At 43.2% G+C, this 20,311-nt stretch overlaps 3 protein-coding genes across 4 annotated transcripts; 1 reads left to right on the top strand and 2 right to left on the bottom strand.

The window, feature by feature from the left end:
• The first annotated feature begins 463 nt into the window (after nt 1-463).
• Nucleotides 464-3,708, top strand: si:dkeyp-38g8.5 (uncharacterized protein LOC568385 homolog). The gene is made up of 5 exons (XM_062382961.1): nt 464-849; nt 1,199-1,343; nt 1,569-1,662; nt 1,844-1,931; nt 2,017-3,708. Exons 1-5 carry the CDS (start codon nt 529-531, stop codon nt 2,713-2,715), a joined length of 1,347 nt encoding a protein of 448 aa, XP_062238945.1. The 5' UTR covers nt 464-528; the 3' UTR covers nt 2,716-3,708.
• A 155-nt stretch (nt 3,709-3,863) lies between these two features.
• On the bottom strand, nt 3,864-15,944 carry epyc (epiphycan). Of its 2 annotated transcripts, XM_062382976.1 has the most exons (7): nt 15,799-15,944; nt 13,113-13,311; nt 8,016-8,190; nt 5,518-5,676; nt 5,219-5,421; nt 4,633-4,728; nt 3,864-4,216 (listed from the first exon to the last, which is right to left on the bottom strand). In XM_062382976.1, exons 2-7 carry the CDS (start codon nt 13,302-13,304, stop codon nt 4,046-4,048), a joined length of 996 nt encoding a protein of 331 aa, XP_062238960.1. In that variant the 5' UTR covers nt 13,305-13,311; nt 15,799-15,944; the 3' UTR covers nt 3,864-4,045. The 2 variants fall into 2 exon arrangements, with proteins under 2 accessions (XP_062238960.1, XP_062238961.1); XM_062382977.1 differs by lacking the exons at nt 3,864-4,216; nt 4,633-4,728; nt 5,219-5,421; nt 5,518-5,676 and adding an exon at nt 7,166-7,688.
• A 1,247-nt stretch (nt 15,945-17,191) lies between these two features.
• Nucleotides 17,192-20,205, bottom strand: kera (keratocan). The gene is made up of 3 exons (XM_062382973.1): nt 20,109-20,205; nt 18,292-19,166; nt 17,192-18,189 (listed from the first exon to the last, which is right to left on the bottom strand). The coding sequence occupies exons 2-3, from the start codon at nt 19,151-19,153 to the stop codon at nt 18,020-18,022; spliced, it is 1,032 nt and encodes a 343-aa protein (XP_062238957.1). The 5' UTR covers nt 19,154-19,166; nt 20,109-20,205; the 3' UTR covers nt 17,192-18,019.
• Nucleotides 20,206-20,311: the final 106 nt, after the last annotated feature.

Genomic DNA, 20,311 nt, shown 5'->3' with positions numbered 1-20,311 from the left:
GTTGCTGGTGACTCATCGATGGGTAACTTTTTTCTCTATAGACCTTAGTTGTTTTTACTTAAGGTCCCAACACAAGCTAAAAATATGTTTTTACCTATTATATATACAGTATATCAAAAAAATACACTCAAAGGTATGAAAAAATACATTTATAATAACTGAAAGAGTAAATATTGTCATATTATATACTGTATTATTACCCTTGCTTGTTTATTTATTTTATAAACACAAATGTATATGTATTTCATTTTAATGTGTATTTGTCGAAAAATCTAACTTATCAAAAAGTTAGAAAGTCTTTATTTATTTCACAGTGTGATACATACTCCACACCGCTGGGTGGCGGTGAAGAATATAGGGTCCTCGGGAAGTAGGAACAAGCCACGAAGGCTATGATTGGTCTGCCGACGACATCATTTCCGAAAGATATCATTTCCGGAAACTCACACTTCCGGTTCTCACACTTCCGGTTTCGTCCCCTATAATCACAGTGCCGCGTTAAATCCCAAACACAACTACGATTCAAATATGGACAGTATCATTGAAGAGCGCCTAGTGGAAGAGGTCCGGAAGTACGAACACCTGTACAACCCGACTGCGAGTACGTACAAAGACGCAAATATCACCGCGAACTCATGGAGAGAGATTTCGGCTGCGGTCGGGCTAGACGTGCCAGAGTGTATTAAGACATGGAGGAGGATTCGGGACAAATTTGTCCGGGTCAAGAAGACAACAAGAGGCCGCAGTGGCGATGCAGGGGGGCAGAAGGTCCCTGATTTCTTTATCTTTATGTCGTGGTTGATGCCACACATAAAGCATCGTCAGACCAAGTCAAAACGCGACAGAAAGGTAAATATTTATTTTTTTGAACAGCCTCTTTGTGCTCGAGCTGGCGGTGTAGTCAAGGTGGGAGAGCCTCTATGCAGATAGATGTGTCCTTGTAGGTTTTTGCAATTGCTAAAAGACCAAACTGTTGGTGGGCTAGTTGGCACACTAGCAGTGAAAGTAGAATAGAACATATATAGGCAGCCCGGTCAGGCTTCTGGTCATAAACACAAAATGCACCGATCAAAGACCAACTGCCTGTTCTCAAAGTGTTTACGTTGTTGATTTAGTGAATGCAGTTACGTAACTTTCATTGTTATAATTTTCATATTGCTAACAGAGCAACTGCCTGTTCTTTTATTATTATGAACAGCCGACGGAGCCATCATCCACCTCAGCACCTGAGGCCTCCCCCAAGTCCTCCACCTCAGCACCTGAGGGCTCCCCCAAGTCATCCACCTCAGCACCCGAGGCCTCCCCCAGATCATCCACCTCAGCATCTGAGGCCTCCCCTGAATGTAAATTAATGTGCATCCTCACGTATAAATAAATAACCACTCTAACCAATATATATATATATAAAATCTATCGATCTATCTAATAACACTGTGTAATAACAAGCTCCAATTGCAGTTTAATTTCCCACAGGGGCTTTTTCTATGTCTTATCTTTTTAATGTTATTGAGCCTTAAAAGAGTGGACGGTCAATTTGTTTTAAATTTAAATGAATCTTTCTCTTTCAGTGAGTCCGAGAGAAGTTGAAGAGTTTGTGAAGCTGAGGGTTACAAATAACTCCCTCTTCTCTGGAAAAAGGGACTCGAACACTCTGGCATGGAAGTATGTCAACGAGTCAAATGTATATAAAAGCAAAGGTCTATATTAATGCAACAACTTCTTGATAGTTTTTCTCTATTTCCATCCTTTGCTTTTAGATTTCTCCAATTTCATTCTGCAGAGTTGAAGCTGTAGAATAGTTATTATCACTTTGTAACTAACACCTTGCTCCTGATATTCTCAGGGCCATTCTCAAGCATATGGGATTACAACACAAGATGAACTTCAGTCAAGCATCCCAAATTTGGGAGAACATGAAGGAGAAGTACACGGTATTCCTTTTGTTTATTTTTCCATTAGATTGATAAAGCATTCAGACTGGTCTTCAACTTGATGTCATCATCTCGTTCTCCGCAGGCCCTGAAGAACCCCTCAGACGGGATGAACGCGGCCCCTGAGACGTGGGCTCACTTTCACCTGATGGACGAAGCCGCAGAGGGTCGACTGGAAGGCAGCGCCCCCGTCCTCAAGGTTTTCCCTGGTGATAAAGAGAATTGTGATTTCTTACCCCAGAAGAGGAGGAGGGTATCCATGGGGACATTGCCTCCGGTAGCTTCGGTAGCAGACAGGCCGGAGATCGAGGTTTCACTGAACGGAGACGAAGAGGAAGGAGGTCTGGACTTGAATCTCATGATGCAGGAGGTGGACGACGAGAGGAAAGGGATGGAGGCGGAGAGACAGGTGATGGATAAGGAGAAACGGATGATGGAAAGGGAGCGGCTGGTTCTGCAGAGGGAGAGGGCGTTGCTGGATCGGGAGGCCGCCACTCTGGAGCGAGACAGGGCCACGCTTGACAGAGAGATGGCGATGATGGAGCGAGAGAGGGTGTTGCTGGAGAGGGAGAAGGCGATGGTGGAGAAGGACAAAGATACTATGTGCAGGGAAAAGCTGGCTCTGGAGCGGGAGAAAGCCCGGCTGGAGAGTCTCTTCACCCCAGGAGAAGCAACAGAGGAGAATTCGGAAAACCACAGTGAGCTGAAAGACTCGCACGCTGTGAACATGGACAGGAAGGAGCGGTTCCTTCATTTGTTTGAAAAACTCATTGAAAGTTTTTGAATTCACGAAATCAGTTTTCACTTTTAGCTAGTCTCAGATTTGCACTGAACATTCTGTGTGAGCGCAAATGTCCGAGTGAGAGCCTCCGAACTCTTGGAGGAGCCGATTTGATTCCCTGCCAGCGAATGGGGGTGTTGATGACGTCACAGATGCAAAAATGATAAAACCCAGATATGCATTAAACAACATGTGATCTCCAGAACAGAATTAATACGTTACATCCTGCCTGCTGGAAAGTTTGGACCCGATTATCTGCACATCGTCTAGAGGGTCACGTCTGAAAATGTGTTTTTCTTTCAAAATCCACACTTTCCTTAAACTTGCAACTTCTCAATGAAAACGTTGAGCCACTACTGGTTCAGAGAGGTCTTCAAAACAACTTTATTCACTTGTGGTTATTCCATACAGAGCACACAATAGCAAGCTATTAGCATTATTCTCAACCCCATCCACAATCAAAATCAACACCCCCCCCCCTCCCAATCAAACAATAGTCTTTAGTTGTTTGACTCCAGACATTAGAGTCGTTGGTAAAAGCTATTGTGCATGGTTGAAACATCATTTTTGGAAATTTTATAAACCATATTACAGTTCATGTAAAAAAAAAAAATGTTTCTTTTTCAGTATATATATTTTTATATTACAGTACAGACTTTACAACAAATGATGATGTATTTAAATGCTTCTTTTATTGCATTAGATTCAATTCACCTTTCGTTAAGCTCCAGCTTCAATAAGGTTATGCTAGTATACATTTCAAAAAACTGTTTAATTTGTTATTAAATTTTAATATAATTTTAATTTTTACAAAACAAGCATCTTTAAACAATATTACTGTTATTTTTTTCTTCTTTTGCCAGTCTTGTACAGAGAATAAACAGAAACATACATGTTGTTCAAGGTTTTATTTTCTCCAATAAACTGATTTCTCTGAATGTTGTCACTTCATCAAGGTGCGGAACAATTTGGCTTTCAATAAAGTTCTTGTTTGTATTTGTATGTGTGTATACATGCACTTGGTTGGAATTGAATTTTCGAGATTGGTCACAGTGTGTGTGTGTGTGTGTGTTATACTGATGATAGCAGTCAGAACAACCGTAGGAAAAAGGAGCGGTAGAGTGTGTATGTGCTTGATCACCAGAGTCTGACTCATAATTTACGCGTTTGTGGAAGTTGATGAAATGAAATGTCAACACAAAGTTTGACAGACATTTTAATATTTGAAAAGTCAACAAATGGTTTGTGTGTGTGTGTTTGGTCTTGTGTGTCAATATGTACAAAGGATGTGTGCATGTGGTTGCATTCGTGCATTCGTATGTGTCTGTGTGGTTTAAATGAGATCCCCGATGGGTATGCGGGGCAGGCAGACGTAGGCCTGTGGGGTCCTGCTGAGGTTGATGGGGTTGCCATCCAGACGGATGTCCTCCAGCGCATTCCTGATGTAGTTGAAATCTTTCAGGTTGCAGAACGTGTCCCCGTGAATCATTTGAATATTGTTGCGCTGCATGATAAGAGGAGGACAGCATGAGACATATCCACGTGTTTTAGATTCGCTGTTTTTGAATTGAAGTTAGCATCTTGTTGAGCCCTATCAAAAAAATTGTGATTTGTGAATACGAGCTATACAAATCAAAGTTGGATAAATATTAAGTATAATTAAAGTGTACTATGCACGCTGTCACACACAGGTGATTTCAGAAACTACCCGGGTGTGTGAGTGTTTGATTTGTAACACAAGCAGACTGAATAAGTGTGTTTATACAAGACCTATAATCACCTCCTACTCCAGATGACTATCCTATTTATTTCATATATAATTGGAAAGAGAAAGAGGATTAACCCTCAGTGCTCTCGACATTTCATCTTCAGTGTCGACCTTTCGGAGGGCGATGAAACGTGAGGCCAAAGCCGACCTACCTGTAGGTGTAGGGATCGCAGGCTGTCTGGCAGAGGCACAGGCACGTAGTCGATGTGGTTGTCTGTGATGTACAGGTACAGCAGGCCGGTCATATCCTGGAGACAAAGAAAACAAAGACACAGATCTTTAGTACCCCTGATCTGTAGATGTCCCCATTTATGACAGAACCTTTTAAAGTATTATTTCAAAGAGGAATGTGCTGTAACATCTGCCTCCCGAAGACATTGCTCTCTATATTGAGTCGTGATCACAGAAGCAGAGGCTGTACCTTCACATCAACTGATGATGTGAACTTTTTTGTTTTTATGGGGATCTCTGACACTTAGGAATGGACCCTGTGCTCCCTGGTGGACAAACTATGCCATGAGTATTGATCAATAATTGATTGTTAAACCGCATGATAAGGTTATTCTGTCTGTGTGTGGGCAGCAGGTGGTTATTGTTTTTTACCCTTTGTGTCACTTCTGGCTAATCAATCGGTGTGTGTTTATTTATTTCTGATATTCAGCTGATTTATGCATCGAGGGGATAATTGATTAACCCTCCGACTTCAGGCTCTGGTGCGGGACAGTCACGTGTACGTACCTTGAACGCCTCTCTGTGCAGACCCTTGGTGCCGATGTTGTTGTGGCTAGCATCGATCAGCGTCATGGTCTCGGGGAGCGCAGGCAGCTGTGCGATGTGATTTTCTCGGATCACCAGCTCCTCCAGGTTGGGCAGACCCATAAACGCCTTCTCGTCGATGCTGGTTATCTCGTTGGCGGTTAAGTCGATTTTCTTCAGCTTGTCTGGAAGGAGGCGAGAAAAAAGAGGCCGGGCGTTCACTAAAGGCCGGTGCCTGGTCTGGTATTCACATGATTTCATTCAAGGAAAGGGAAACATACTCATGGAGGCGAAGTCGGACTTGTTGATCTTGGTGATTCTGTTGTAGCGCGCATAGAAGTGAGTGGTGTCTTTGGGCAGAGGTGGAACGCTGTCCAGCTTCAAGTCATCACAGTAGACCGAACCGCCGAGGCACGTGCACAGCAAGCAAGTGGGCATACCTGGAGAGCATGGATGAGAAGATCGAGGAGTAGAAGAAAAGAAGGGATAGAGACAATTATGAAGAGATGGAGGTAGAGTGGACGATTGTTTAGGGACTTAACCTCCCTCAAAGCGCCAAGAGCTTCTAATCCCCGAAGTCAAACAAAGTTAAGTTAGGATCTCGCAGAAGAGATTTCATTTGATCCTGAATTCTGTCCCTGTCTGGCTCAGTACTGACCTCGTCTGTCAACCACAGGCTCATCTGGCTCTTCGGGTTCTGGCAATCCAGAGCTCACTGACCCTTCCACACCGCCAGTACCCTCCTGAGGGGTTTCTGGTGTAGTGGGAAGCAGCCCCTCCTCTTGTTAGAGACAAGATCAGGTGTTAAAGAAACAGGTTAGATGAGCATGGAGCAGGAAGTCTGGCAATCAGCTGTTTGCCGCCGTGGTTAAGTCACATCCAGCATATTATCAGTTCATCACTGCTAATATATTGTGTTTTTAGCATTTAGAGGAATGAATGGGGGTTAAATGAAATTGTCTTTCGGTGTTAATGACATGAAATGTGATTTGCTGAGTGGGTACAAAAAACATGATTGTTAGAAAAGAACACAGAACACTTTAAAGGGAAGTTGAACTAAAACTGTCAGTAGTATAATTTGGCTGTGGGAGTGGCTAACAGGGTAGATAATCACAGTGGACTTGGTATAAACATTAATGTGAAAGTAGATCTTGAAGTGAATGAAACTGATTATTGCTCAAATAAAGCTTTCACAATAAACCTTGACCTGTTCTAAAGATTTACATTTTGGTACTCTGGAGTTTTATTTAAAGGGAACATATATCACTCATATTCTAATGTTCAGAAAACACATCTTTCCTCAGACTGTCCATTGCTAGAGCTCCTCTTTTCAGCCTCTGTCTCAAACGCCTGGTTTTAGTTCCCTTGCTTTAAGACAGGAGCTAAAACCATCACCTCAATAAAACTTTGCTCTATTGCACTAGTCAAAGGTGCATTTAAAGCTGCAGGTCATATAAAGACTAGCTGGCTCAGCACTTTGCTCAGGGACTTCCTTTTAACGTATCTCACACAGAGCTAGAGTAGATACTGACCTTCGTCAATGTCAGGGACCAGAACAACCTCAGGGACCTCGGGTTCTCCAGAGCCAGAGACACCGGAGGTCCCGGAGGCTCCAGAGATGTCTAAGTCTCCAGAAACTCCAGTATCCCCTGAGGCCCCTGAGATTCCTGAAGCTCCTGAGAAATCCCCAGAAGCACCCGATGCCTCTTGGGGGATAGTGTCGGGAATGAGGGGCAGCTCCTCCTCTTGTTAGAGCCAACGGTTGGGGTTAGGGGACACGCAGTTAGGGAGATAGACAATCAATCAACCAATTAACCAATCGATCACACTCGTACTGTTAGAAAGACTGAATATGAGCAAATACGACATTTAATAAGATCAACATTTAACTACATTTACAAAAGAAGCAGTTAAATGGAATTTAAGACGATAAATCAACATAAATCACAGAGTGAGACAGAGGTACTGTACAGGTACTGACCTCCAGATAATAAAGTTATTCCAGAGTCCCCAGACTCACCAGAGTCCCCAGAAACCCCAGAGCTTCCCGAGGCCCCTGAGATGAAGAGATCACCAGAGAACCCAGAACCAGACTGGTCCCCGGACCCTCCAGAGCCCAGGGGGAGTTCAATTGAAATCCCAGAACCTCCAGAGCCAAAGTCTCCAGAGGCTCCAGAGGTGCCGGATCCCACCCCAGACCCTGGGAGATCCCCAGATCCCGAGAAATCCCCAGATATCAAGATGTCCCCAGATAAAAAGAACTCCCCAGACCCCCCGGAGCTCAGCAGCTCCTCGGAATCTCCTGAGATCAGGACAATGTCACCTGAATCCCCGGAGGAGCCAGAGACCAGTGGATCTCCTGAACCTCCAGACCCAGAGGCCCCAGAAGCTCCAGAGGCCCCAGACCCGGAGAAATGAAGGATGTCAATGGGCGTCAGACGCAGCTCCACCTCTTGTTAGAGACAAGATTAGGTATTAATAAACAGAAACAGGAGACAGACATGGATCATGAATCAGGTTCAGTAGAAGGAGACATAATGATTTGACACATTTAAACAGACAGTTAAATGGAAGACATGCACATGGACACAATGATTAATGATGATGCAGAAAATGAGATCAGATTAGTGTTTTGTGTTTTTTGTTAATTATGGGCTCCTGTCAGAAATAAAACCCCCGAAGAAAAGCAGGTCTTCTCAAACCTCCTGAACTCGCTTGTACCGAATGACTTGATGTTTTTTTGGGTGTACAGAATCTAAACGCTTGTGCTTTTTCAGACCTTTCTGTGTGTCTGGGCCCATGAGGACCCCGGAGCCCCCTGAACCCTGAGGGATGAGCTGGGGAGTCAGCGGCAACTCTTTCTCCTCCTCCTCCTCCTCCTCTGTCTGCTCCTCTAGGGAGGCCTCGGGTACGGCGTAGTTGTAGTCAGGTGGGGCCAGCGTTCCAATCTCTATCTGAGGGAAAAACGGAAGCAGTGAGTCAAATATGTAAGATTTTAGAAATGAGCACCATAAAAATAAATAAATAATCGAGGTCTAATTGGTTCCTCAAGATCGCTAATTTCCCAAGATGTAAGGAAACGTGATTATTGCTCACTGAGCTTTATTCCAAAATAAAATAGTGAACATACACATATCAACAGCTAAGCTCCAATTACACACACAAACAAACACAGACACACACACACACCCACACAATATAATTAAGTGAAAGGTCACCCTAATGTTTTAAAAGTGGGCAGGTTGGAGCAGTTTCCGATTTCATTTTCAATTTACTAGTTATTATGAGCACATTATACAGACTGGACATTATAGAGTCTGTTAGTTGTTTTTAAAAGTGTGTATTCAGAAACCTGATTTTCCCTCATTTATGTAAACATCCTCTGCAGTTTTGCATCTTAACGACGCTTCGAGAAAGTGACAGAAATAAATTTAAATTAAAAGATATTAACAATGTGTAGATGGATAAAACCTGCAAAGCTTAAAATTAGGCTATTTCATCTCTGGACAAATAAACGTCATGAATCATGTATTTGTATGAGGCACAACACATCAGTATATGACTATTAAAACATGAACATGCTTCCAACCACAGATCTTTTGACAACTCAGTTAAGGTTGTGTAGCACGAGTTCTGCCTCAGGTCCCAGTGGGACGTCGTTTCACAAGACAGACACAGGCATTTATGTGTGCACGTGTTGACGGTCAGTAAGCAAACAGGAAACAGGACCATTTTATGTTTAGAATCCAAATCTCTCGCAGTGTTTGTTTTATTTCGTCAACATCTACAGTTACAATACTCAGCAGAGGATTAACACTTTGTGTATTCATGTATTTATTCCCAACAAGCAGCTACAGCAGAGTCATTGAGGCCGAAGCGTAACATGATCATAGGATGTATTTGGAGCCATCATGAGCAAAAGTTAATAATAAGATAAACTGAGATTCAAAGTTAAGCATCTGTGACCATCATTACATTCACAGTTAGTTGCTCATTTACATAATATTTCTGTATATTGCTTTTCTTTGCCCTCCCCTCTCTATTGTTCCTTTACTTTGTTTAACAGGTGAAACAAACACTTTCACTGACTGAATCACTTGTGAAAGGGAGAGCAGCCCTGGTCTCCTTCCCCTCAGGGTGAACGGTATAACTTCCTTCCTCCACTACTAGATGGCAGCAAAGAGTTGAGGTTGCAGCACCTACAGTACAGACAGCAAATGATTTCTGCACGTCTCACCATCCTTACATCAGAGGGAAATATGTCTGTTTAAGAATTACATTTTTGGTAAGAAATTTTCAGCATTCTGACTTTTTTTGATGATGGCGTTTGCAGACCTTGTTTTGTGCCTTTTTACTAAACTGCAAGCTGCAGAAGGATAAACCAAAGACTTGGATGTAAAACTATATTTGTGTTACTTTTTCCTTCATTTCATAAATATCAAATTACTTTTTAAATCAAAGGCGTAGCACTTTTGTTTAAACAATAGGTTTTATGTCAGGGATTAAATTAAAAGAAAATACAACCGATGTTTTTGAATGACAGTTATTTGCATTTCCTATTATTCATGCATGTAAAGTCGTTGCATTTCTTTCCTATTTGGGTTATTGATGAATCCTACAGTTCCACTATTGTCCAGACGAGGGCCCTGAAACCCCACACACCAGCACAGGTAATACCTGACACTCTCTCACGTCCAATGGGTCTGACTCAACCCTCAGAAAAAGGGAATGGTCCTTGTGGAACCAAGACACACATGGTAGCTGCATGCAAGAATCCATATTTGAGTCTTTTCAGCCACGTTCAACCGAAGTGATCAGATGCCAATAAGCCCAGAGAAGTCAAAGTAAATAAACGTCCAGATGAGCGAAGTCAGACAAATAGAAAAGGGTTCGAAAAAAGGCAACTTAGACACATTAAATCAGGTGGTGAAGAGATATTCAGCAGTGTTGAAGCTTGGCAGAGGCACAGTTTGAGATACAACAAGGTGGGCCTTTGAAATGTCCTGCACGGAGTTAGCTCACTGCAGCGCTCCCCTTCAGTTCCCCCCCACCCCCTTTCCCAAAAGCAAACATTTACACTCGAGGGAGAAGAAGAGGCGAGAGGCTGGCCTCCAAAAATACAGGAAAATCTGGAAACAGCACGGGAACACAGAGAGCACAGGCAGGGTCTCTGAATCTGAGCATCAATAGGTTGTTGCTGTATATGCTGTATGCTGTATGCTGTATGTTGTATGTTGTATGTTGTATGTTGTGTGTTGTATGTTGTATGTTGTATGTAGAATGTAGAATGTAGAATGTCCGTCAGTATAAATTCAGTTGCTTCATCAGCTGCATCTTTTGCAAGCGACAGAAGGATTTGCTGAACTACTGGTCACAGCCAAAATGAAGGATTCTGTTCATCTGGTAAATTAGTTGAGTACTGATCTTCAGAGATGCTGGCACGGCTAGCTGTTTCCCCCTGTTTCCATTCTTTCTGCTAAGCTAACTGGCTGCAGGCTGTAGCTTCATGGGTAATGCACTGTCATGACAGTAGCATCAATCTTTTCATCTGTCTCTCAACAAGACAAATACAGGGACAGAATTCACCTGTTTTTAAGTTAGTCAATAGACAAGATTATATGAGATAAAGATTATGAACATTTCAGATAAGGCTGTCTTTTTAATTCCTTTCTCAGATAATTACTTTTTACCGAATGGCTTTATGCTTTTACTGTGTTTTGTGTTATTTTATTCGTGCCTTTGATTTCAAATGCTATTGCTAAATGTCTCTCGTGTTTTGTTTTTCTTATTTTCATTTTGTCCTCTTTGGGAAGGATTGTGTAAAGACTGTTTTGTAAATGTGCTATATTATTATCATAATTATGTTTTTTTTAAATGAAGAACCACAGGAGGCTCCCACAATAACTACTATACAGAAGTTATCGATTGCAGGAATCTATATTTTACAGGAGTAAATGTTAATTTCTCAACATCTGTACAACAAAGGTTTAAAACTCACGGTACAGGCCGCAACGAAGAAAACCACCTAGTTCAAAAGTTGTTATCTGACTCAAGGAAGAATGTTGAAAGACAGAAAGTCTGCATCAAACAAAGAATGGATAAATAGACGTAAAGTCTGCGATTAAAGCAATTGCAGGGACTTTTGAACGCTGCAGTTCTGAGGATACTTGCTTACATAACATCGTAGATGAGCCTGAACTTCTCATTCCTCAAGGGGAAAGACGAGCCGCACTAACAAAGTGCTGGATGTGGAAAGTAAAGACTCAGCATTCCAGAGGCAGGGAGCTTATCATCGCTTCATTTCTACCCCGACATCTGACATGTGGATGGAACCATTTCAATCTCAAACAACCGTCTGTCATGTGAACTTTAATTAAGTTGTCGACAAACGAAAAAAGACACAAATCTTTACATTGTGCTCCGTCTCAAATCTGCGTGTATAAATGTGTGTTTATTCAGTTTGCACTGTCAGAAGAGAACGTTTGTACTCCCACGGACTGTTATGCAACGTGCTGTGTCACATCCAGGCGTGTTAAACAGAGACACATTATCTAAACCTGTCCCCCCACGACACATGACAACTCTCCCACAGTGAGCTCTGTCATGTCTGCACAAGATTTGCAGACCAGAAGTCAAACATTTCAAACTCGGGACAAAAGATTGTGGGTTACGACTTTGTTCTTTATGTTCTTAGCTCCACCACATGTGACAACTCTGCCAAATCTGCAATGCATTGTGGGATAGCTCCAGTTGTGTGAGTGCAGTCCACATCAGGTTTAACTCAAAGGAAGCATGGGAGCCCTCTGTGCATGGATCCATTTGCCTCGTGGAAATGGATCCATGCACTTCAGCCTAATTTCCTTGTTGCATAGAAGTGTAAATGGGAACATGAAACTTGATTACATCTTGCCGTCCCAGCATGCCCTGCTGGCGTGCCACATGACACTCAGTGAGATCTGAAGAGAGTGAACTTCCCGAGTCCATTTTTCACGTTGGTTTTCCTTCCTACCACACTCTGGCAACAATTTGGGGATTTTAAGAATTGGCCATGTTTAAATAAATGAACAGATAAGCAAATATTACTGAATGCGCCGTGATTAAAAGATAGAAAAAACAAGATGAAAAACTAGTCCTTAAATAAGGTTTGATTCAAGGAATAAAACTTCTCCATACCCAGGTGGACTCCAGGACATGGAAGTTAAAGTGGAGCCTGTGCAAGGTATGAATGTGAAGTATTTGGGGTAAAGCTGTAAAGCGGTTTGTCCCTTTTCCAAATGGCTCCTGTTGGTAGCAGCATGGTGCCGGTCTGCTCCCTGAACCTGGTGACCTCAAATCCAAACCAGCCAGTTATTACACCAACACAGCTGTGATTTGTGAAATCTGAGGAAAATCTGGATTTCTGAGGAATTTGAGCAGCTTTTATCTGTCACCCCGAGGTTTCCAGAAATCGATCAAGATATTGTGCATATTTGTGTGTAATGCCAAACAACTAAAGTGATATATATAAGCTTTTATGGACTTCAATCTGTAAACCCTGACATATTAAATCACCTGTAAGATAAAGCAAAGTCATTAGCAAACAGTTGCCTATTCAATTTCATAATAGCATTCATTTGGAGTCATGTCTCAAATCCATCCGTTGACTGTAATCTCTTTTAGCTTCGTTCTTGGTCTCCACCATCTCTCAAAGATTACATCTGTCTTCAATCAACTGAATCACAGATATCCTGGTCGGCCTTTTGGTGGTGAGCAAAACATAATGATTTTCTGACTTTCTTCTCAGTAGAATAAATGGCCACATAGAATGACCCCAGGAGAACAGAAATAAATCCAGAGTGAATCACTGAAATGGTCTTGGACCTGCACAGTTTCTTACCAGAGGATCATCAATTGTCAGCCCATCTTCGTAGTCGTAGTTATCCGGGTTCTCCAAATTTAAATTGTCTAGATCCACATCGTAGTTGGTGCCGTCGTATGAGTCCAAGTCCGCTTGTCGGGAAAATCTGGGACTGGCCGCCACCGCTTTGAGGACGAAGAGTCCCAACACGAGCCGCACGATCATCCTCATTGTCCACCTGGTCACGGACAGAGGGAGGTAAGATCGAGGAGGGAACATCATTTATTTCCAATTTCCATCATTTTTACCAACAAATTCAGATAATCAGCTTTAAATCATCGGCTGAGGATTCAAGTTCCATATTGGTGCACTTCAACATGCCGTGTCTCTCTGGTATTGGCTCCATTGACAGTATAGCATCTCTATATTGCTACAGATCAGGGCTTGACATTTGGTCACTAGGCTTGGTGAATTCATTACTGAGGTGCAGACAGCTGAAGAGATCAGAGTATGAGGGCCTCACGCCTCACTGAGCCAGGGAGCAGCCATCTTGGCTTAAAATGCTGCTTTCCTGTTGCATGTCAAAGGTCAGAAGTCACAGCTGAGCTGATGAGGAGCCATGGGGAAGTATTCTTGATTCTGCAGAGCTAAACTTCTATTAGACATCTACTGTTTACTGGCCTTTTAGGAGGAGCAGCGATTTTTGATTTGCTCCTTCTCCAGTAAAACCCTGACAAAGCTCTGTTTGAATTCCTGTGTCTTTGGCTGAGGTTTCGATTGTTTCTTCCAATCATACTAAAAAAGGCTTTGGCAGAAACCTGTAGCAAGATTCTTAATTCTGAAGTGAGGGCACAGGCGAGATGTTCCTTTTCTACAGGAATATAACATTTGTCTGAGTGTAGGTCTTCTAACTGCTGGCTTGACCTGGATAGTACCTAATTTCCCTGCTAAACTAAGCCAGGTGGATTAAGTTCTAAAATGTGAATAACAACTGTGAAGCTGTGATAGGATTAGTATATTTAATTACCACTTAACTAGCTGCATCCCAGATATTAGACTGGGTAATGAATGATCTGATAGTGGGGAATTTTCACAGCACACTGACGGCAGGTGTAGCCACATCGCTGCAGGCACTGAAACAGTTTCAAGAAAGTCCTCCAGGCCTGGGCAGAGAAATGGAGAGCGAGGGAAGGGAGGAAGAGGAGAAAAGAGCGAGATGGAGAGAGAGGTGGACAAGACGCTGGCCCTCAGGGTTAGATGGAGAGAGTGAGGAAAAAGACTGAGGGAGAGAGTGCAAGAGAGATAGAGAGAGAGAGAGAGAGAGAGAGAGAGAGAGAGAGAGAGAGAGAGAGAGAGAGAGAGAGAGAGAGAGAGAGAGAGAGAGAGAGAGAGAGAGGGAGAGACAGGTTTCGAAGCTAACTCGACCCCTCGCCCTTTACAGAGGGGCTTTATGAGGCCCGGTCGCTGCATGTCTCAGCACTCAAACTCCAAATTCCACCGAGGTTTGTGGACAGGATGGCAGTGAGTTACGCCTGCAAGGAAAAGCTTCATTCAGCAGTCAAATACACACAGACACACACAGACATACACATACACACACACACACACACACAAATATACACATTCACATGCACACTTGGAAAGACATATCCTCTCACAGACACACACTGTGTCTTAACACACCTATCTTTTCAGAGAGGGAGAACGTTGAGAAACCTCCGCTGCTATTTTAGGATGAGGCCAGTTTAAAAAAAAAAAAAGCACACACCGTCCCTGAGTTCTTTAAGTCGTCAATCTAATCTTTGTGGATACGAGACGTTAGACTAACGATGCAAATCCGTTTCTTTATTTTTACTTTCACATGAATATTGTGCATCAGACTGAAAAACGGACGAGTCATGCATCATCCAGTGAACTGACTTTCTGTCACGAGCCTGAGAAATGCAGCATGTCTACACTGAAAGAAGGACTATGCTGGAGACAGAGGTGTGCTTTTATACAGGCCATCACAGTGTGCAGTGTGTAAAAAACTGTGTGTGTGTGTGTATGAGTGTAGCCTCCGGACTACCTCTGTGTTATGCTTGGCTCCACGTTGGGCATTCCAGATATCAACCGATTCTACCTTTTTCCCTCAAAAGCCACAAGCAAACATGACGGACGTGCCTTTGCTGCTTGTTGCAGAGGAAACTGGCGCATTTGTCTCACATGAAACGTTTATAGGTATTTTCAAAAAGCAGGTGACAAAGAATTGAATGTGGTTTGAAATAAAACATTTTCTGATTCAAGAGGGGGTCTATAAAACTTTTTTAACAACAAGCTAAACTTTTTAATCACTTTTTCCCTAAATTTGAAGCAGGAATTTTGAGCAAAACTGGCAGAAGAAAGTGCAAAAACTAAAAATAACTCATTGGTTGTCACAGATCCAAAGCCACCTGTTGGACACCTGAATCTCCCGAAGCTGATAAAACCACCCGCCAACATTTAACAATCACCATCATTGCTTTAGGATAAGAAACACATCCACGTTGCAGACACCTGCAGCCCTCCACAGCGAACCTGTGGGTGCAAATCAACAGCTGCATCTCCAACCCATGGACCAGAAGCTCCAGTGCAAACCCCCACTAGCAGCATGTTCCGGTGGGGCTAGTTGAGCCTGCCTGCCCGTCTAATCCCCTACACCACAGAGCCATTGAGCAAACGTGAAGATAGCACCAAGAACACTTACCTCTGTCTCCTGCTTTCCCGAATGGTCCCTTCAGCCGTGATGGAGATGCTGAGGGCTCCGGGACTTGGCCAATGGTGAGAGGTCGCGCAGGGTGCCTTGAAGAGGGAGGGAGGGTGTGTGTGTGTGTGTGTGTGTGTGTGTGTGTGTGTGTGTGTATGTGAAGTGTGTGAAAGGTGTGTGTGTGTGTGTGTGAATGTGACGAGTGTGTTGGTGTGTGTAGGTCTGTGTGCTCTGGCAGACCTGAGTACCCTGCCGCTTATGTGTGAAGGTAGGCACTGAGACTGATTGGACCAGAGCAGATTGCTTTTGGTCACTGGGAGAGCACCCACCCCACACTGCACACCAGCCTGCACGACCCTCTCAAGCAGACACACAGCAAACACACCAGTCCTACGGAGAAAGAGAGAGGGAAGCCCCCCCCCCCCCCCCCCCCTTGACAAAATACCTTTTTGTCCTTTACAAGAGCATCCTTTATTTTTATAAGACTCAATCAGACTGAATTATTTGTGCGACTTTTCCTGGGGTGTAACTTTGGCATGTGTTGCTTTCATGTTTGGTGGGGGGGAGCCCTTGTACACAATGGGATCTCTGTCAGGAGCCTGTGTTAGCATGGAGCTGAGAGGAAGTCCCCGCTTGGAGGAAAGGCCTCTGCCCTCCCTCTTTGGTTGAAGCTGGTTTCTCTTTGCGCCGTCACTTGCTAAATGTGCAGATCTGCAGTCAGTTGAGGGGATCACATAGTTTGACTTCACAGGCAATGGGCTGATCTGGGATCAGAGCAAGGCATTTGGTTATTTTTCAACGCTGTACAGAGGAATTCAAATAGATGCACCTACTCAATCTGTCATTAGTGTCCATTGATGGAAGGGAAAGAATGGACACACAGGAAGCTGCTGTCTGCTTTATTTGGCCCCAACGTTCAACCTGCCCACCTTCCTCTCACTGCGATGGTAACTCGAGACCTTCTGATGAGTGAGGGGAAAAGGACACAGTGGGACTGCCAGAAATTGGTCTGCACCTGCTACATAAGCTGGGGTTTATATTCAGAGCTTTCCTTCTGCCAAATATTCTCAAAAAGGCGAAGAATTAAATGAAATTTAGCCTCAAATGTCTTATCCCAGTGACTGATACCCACAGTATGAGACAGAGTGCATTGTATAGAGCCTGGGAATCCATGTGATAATTGACAGGTAGCTGGGATACCATGTTTGCGTCAGTGAAAACATGGATTATGTGTTGGAAAGACCTGAGACTTGACTGGGAGGCATAAAGGTGATCTGGGCATGTTATTTCACATTTATGATGGTTTATAGGTCAAAGAGGTGTGAATGAGTCAAGGCAGACAAACACAATATTTAGGTCAAGGCTACTATTCTCATGCAGTGGAGTCCGGTAATTCATAGAAAATTTTTATGAATGGAAAAAATACATCTTAGAAACGTGGCTAAAAAACCCCAATGGTCAACAGTATTTCTAGTATTTCAAATAATTTACATTTTGGTGAAAGTACTTGAGATGTAAAAAAAAAAAGAACAAGATCACATTTTTGGAAATTTTATTCAAATTAAGATAATTAAAACTGAATCTCTTGCTCATCTAATTCTGGTTATTCAATGATGACCAGAATTAAAAAGTAGTGTTGGCATTCGTTTGCATACAAAACATTAAGGAATATTTGCCATGAATATAGACAGGACTCTAAAATGTTTTGCATTTTTTGGACAATTTTTCTCAAACAATATTAAATAAAAATAAATTACCTACAGTACATATGCATAATTGTCGAACAGAATACATTTCTAAGGTTATAAGAACACACAAACGTAAGTACATAATTCGCCCCATCACTGTCATGCTATGTTGTAAGAGATTTGGGTTCATAATTCTGAATGCGGATGTTTACAACAACATAAGGCACAACTAGTGGGCAACAGCCGCCTCCGTTCAGTGTCTAACTCGAAGGTTCCTTCAAGACTTTGTTGTTACCTTTGAATTCTACTTGAACTGAACTGAAATCTTCATGTTCTCTGGAACTGATAATGAACTTTTCCCCAAGACACAATAATAAAGTCAGTTGATGCCAACTAGTGTAAAAATATTTCACAAACATGCAAGTTTGACCTGTGTCACAAGTCCAATTACTTTAGACCAGCATCCAAATTGCCAAATCTTTGATTGTGGGAAATAATAATTAGCCAATGACATGTAGATGAGTTTCATTTTCTTAGATGACAATGGACGTCAGGAGACGGAAGCAGAGGATGACATCCCTCGAAATTGGTGGTTTAATCTCGTTGCCATCCAGCCGGAGGTAGCGCAATCGAGGAACACTTTCATTGATAGAGTCGTCAACAGTGTCAATGGAGACAGGGCAGATATTGGAGCCGCTTAAGCCTGTAAAAACAATAAAGGAAATCAAGGTTACATTACCTGCAACGGATGCATACAAATAAGTGTCCTCTATGCATCTAGAACTAAAATGAATCATATACTTACTTTTGATCTTGTTGTGATCGAGGAGAAGGTGTTCAAGACCTGAGGAAATGACGGGCACCTCAGTCAGCTGGTTGTGGGACAGCTGCAAATCCAAAATGCTGGAGACATTAAACACATCGTTGGGAACTCCGCTGCTTCCAAGTTTGTTGTGGTTGAGCCTCAGGAATGCCACCTTGGGCAATCCTTTAAAGTAGCCGGCTGGGATCTTCTCAATGTTGTTGCCATCAAGAAAAAGCTGAGTGGTGGTGGGTGGTAGGCCAAGAGGCATGCTCGTCAGCTGGTTCTTGGCTAGGTTGATCTGTACCAGGTTGTTTAGACCCTTCAGGCTCACCTCCGTCACAGCGTCATCCATCAACTTGTTGCCCTGGAGGTCCAGGAGGCTCAGCTTATCCAGACCAATGAAGACACCAGCGGGGATCTTGGAGATGCGGTTGCGAGAGAGACGTAGATGCTCCAGACTGGCTGGCAGGGGCGATGGCACTGAAGACAAGAGGTTGTCATCCATGTACAGGTGCACCAGGTGAGACATTGCATTCAGGACACCATCTTCCACTCCTTCACTTGTGATTTTGTTGCGGTTTAGGGTCAGCCAGCGCAGTTGTGTGGCATTACGCAGGGTGTCAGCTGACAGCACTTCTATTAAATTGTTCTGCAAGTAGAGATACCATGTGTGTGGTGGGATTTGGGGGATGGTCTTCAGGCCTTTGTTGTCACAGTAGACAGCACGTGGAAAGTTTCGGGGGCAGTGACATTCTTTAGGGCAGGCTTGGATCTGGGCCATGTATTCCTCGTAAGGCATGTCCTGGCCGATGACGGACCCGACCAGGCACAAGATGCCGAGAAGGCTTGTGAGATGTGCCATTTTGAAATCCAATCTATGATAGAAGCAGAGAAAAAGCAAAGTTATGGACAAACAGCTGCGTAAGGTGCTGATCGGTGTTACAGGGGCCTTGAGGCGAAGAGACACGTGAATGCTCCATATCCACGTTAAGTGGGATCAGATAAGATGATATCGTTTAGAAAGGATTGGGGTCTTTGAGGAATTAGGACAACACTGTGATGACCCACGCAACTGTTTACACGTGAGAACACAGGTCTATTTTGTTATTCTTGGTTAAGAAGGCCTATCAATCTCCACCAATCAATCAATCATGTGGCCGGGTTCATTCACAATGGAAACAGCTGACTAAGTACTCACTAATGCAAATGGTTGCCTAAAATAGGCCCAAACCAGCTCGTGTCGCTAACTCTGCCGCTAATGTCATTATCTTTAAATTCCAGTGGCAGCTGCCAGCAGGTCAAGGTAGTCAGGGTCATCGCTTTGTCTGCGAGTGACAGGTAAAGCTCTGAAGACAGGATGAAGACCCAGGTCAAGTTTAATTGCATTTGGAAAACCTTTGAATTTACGAACCTGAAGAATTTGCATGTCAGTTATAAGATGCACACTGAACTTCATGTTGATGGTTTGATTGCAGAGTGTGTGGCTAACCATGCCATGTACAGCTGATTTAATAGCAAACAAATTGATATGCAATCACACACATTTCAGCTGAGCATTGCAGATATTCAACTGAGGATAGATGTATTATCGCCTGAAACAATGTCAAGTACAAAAAAAGAAGAAGAAAGGAGCAAGCAACAATATCCAAGTCCAGCTCTGCCATCTTCCATCCATCCATCTCTTAAGCCAGAACTTGCTCCCTCTCAGCTGCCATCTGTTGCTTGTTTAAATGTTTGATGCACCCCATCAAACATTTAAACCATGGCCGACTCATTCTGGGTCGGCCATGGATGAGATATCCAGATATCCAGCTTACCTTAAATTTAGCACGTTCTCTCTTTCCTGTCCTCCTTCAGCAAGTCAACAAGTGTTGTCGCAAATGATGAGGCTATCCCTCTGACCTCCCTCTATTTGTACCACTAGCTTTTTCATTCACCGTGTGCCAGCCTGTCACTCATGATAACAGTAAAGCTCCTTTTTAGGCCAATCAGATGCTGCACGGATCAAAGGTCGTAATCC

This window comes from Platichthys flesus, chromosome 23 (assembly GCF_949316205.1).
Source record: "Platichthys flesus chromosome 23, fPlaFle2.1, whole genome shotgun sequence".
NCBI classification, from domain to species: domain Eukaryota; kingdom Metazoa; phylum Chordata; class Actinopteri; order Pleuronectiformes; family Pleuronectidae; genus Platichthys; species Platichthys flesus.
The sequence above is the reverse complement of the archived record's forward strand: the minus strand, read 5'-3'. Positions and strand labels throughout refer to the sequence as shown.

What these genes read in the sequence shown, in the direction of transcription:
- kera (XM_062382973.1), bottom strand. Translation starts at nt 19,153, where the DNA reads ATGGCACATCTCACAAGCCTTCTCGGCATCTTGTGCCTGGTCGGGTCC. An exon ending in CGATCACAACAAGATCAAAA is followed by an intron (nt 18,190 to 18,291) that starts GTAAGTATATGA and finishes TTGTTTTTACAG; the next exon opens with GCTTAAGCGGCTCCAATATC.
- si:dkeyp-38g8.5 (XM_062382961.1), top strand. Translation starts at nt 529, where the DNA reads ATGGACAGTATCATTGAAGAGCGCCTAGTGGAAGAGGTCCGGAAGTAC. An exon ending in AGTCAAAACGCGACAGAAAG is followed by an intron (nt 850 to 1,198) that starts GTAAATATTTAT and finishes TATTATGAACAG; the next exon opens with CCGACGGAGCCATCATCCAC. An exon ending in TCGAACACTCTGGCATGGAA is followed by an intron (nt 1,663 to 1,843) that starts GTATGTCAACGA and finishes TGATATTCTCAG; the next exon opens with GGCCATTCTCAAGCATATGG.
- epyc (XM_062382976.1), bottom strand. Translation starts at nt 13,304, where the DNA reads ATGAGGATGATCGTGCGGCTCGTGTTGGGACTCTTCGTCCTCAAAGCG. An exon ending in GTCCGACTTCGCCTCCATGA is followed by an intron (nt 5,422 to 5,517) that starts GTATGTTTCCCT and finishes GCCTCCTTCCAG; the next exon opens with ACAAGCTGAAGAAAATCGAC. An exon ending in TGCACAGAGAGGCGTTCAAG is followed by an intron (nt 4,729 to 5,218) that starts GTACGTACACGT and finishes CTTTGTCTCCAG; the next exon opens with GATATGACCGGCCTGCTGTA.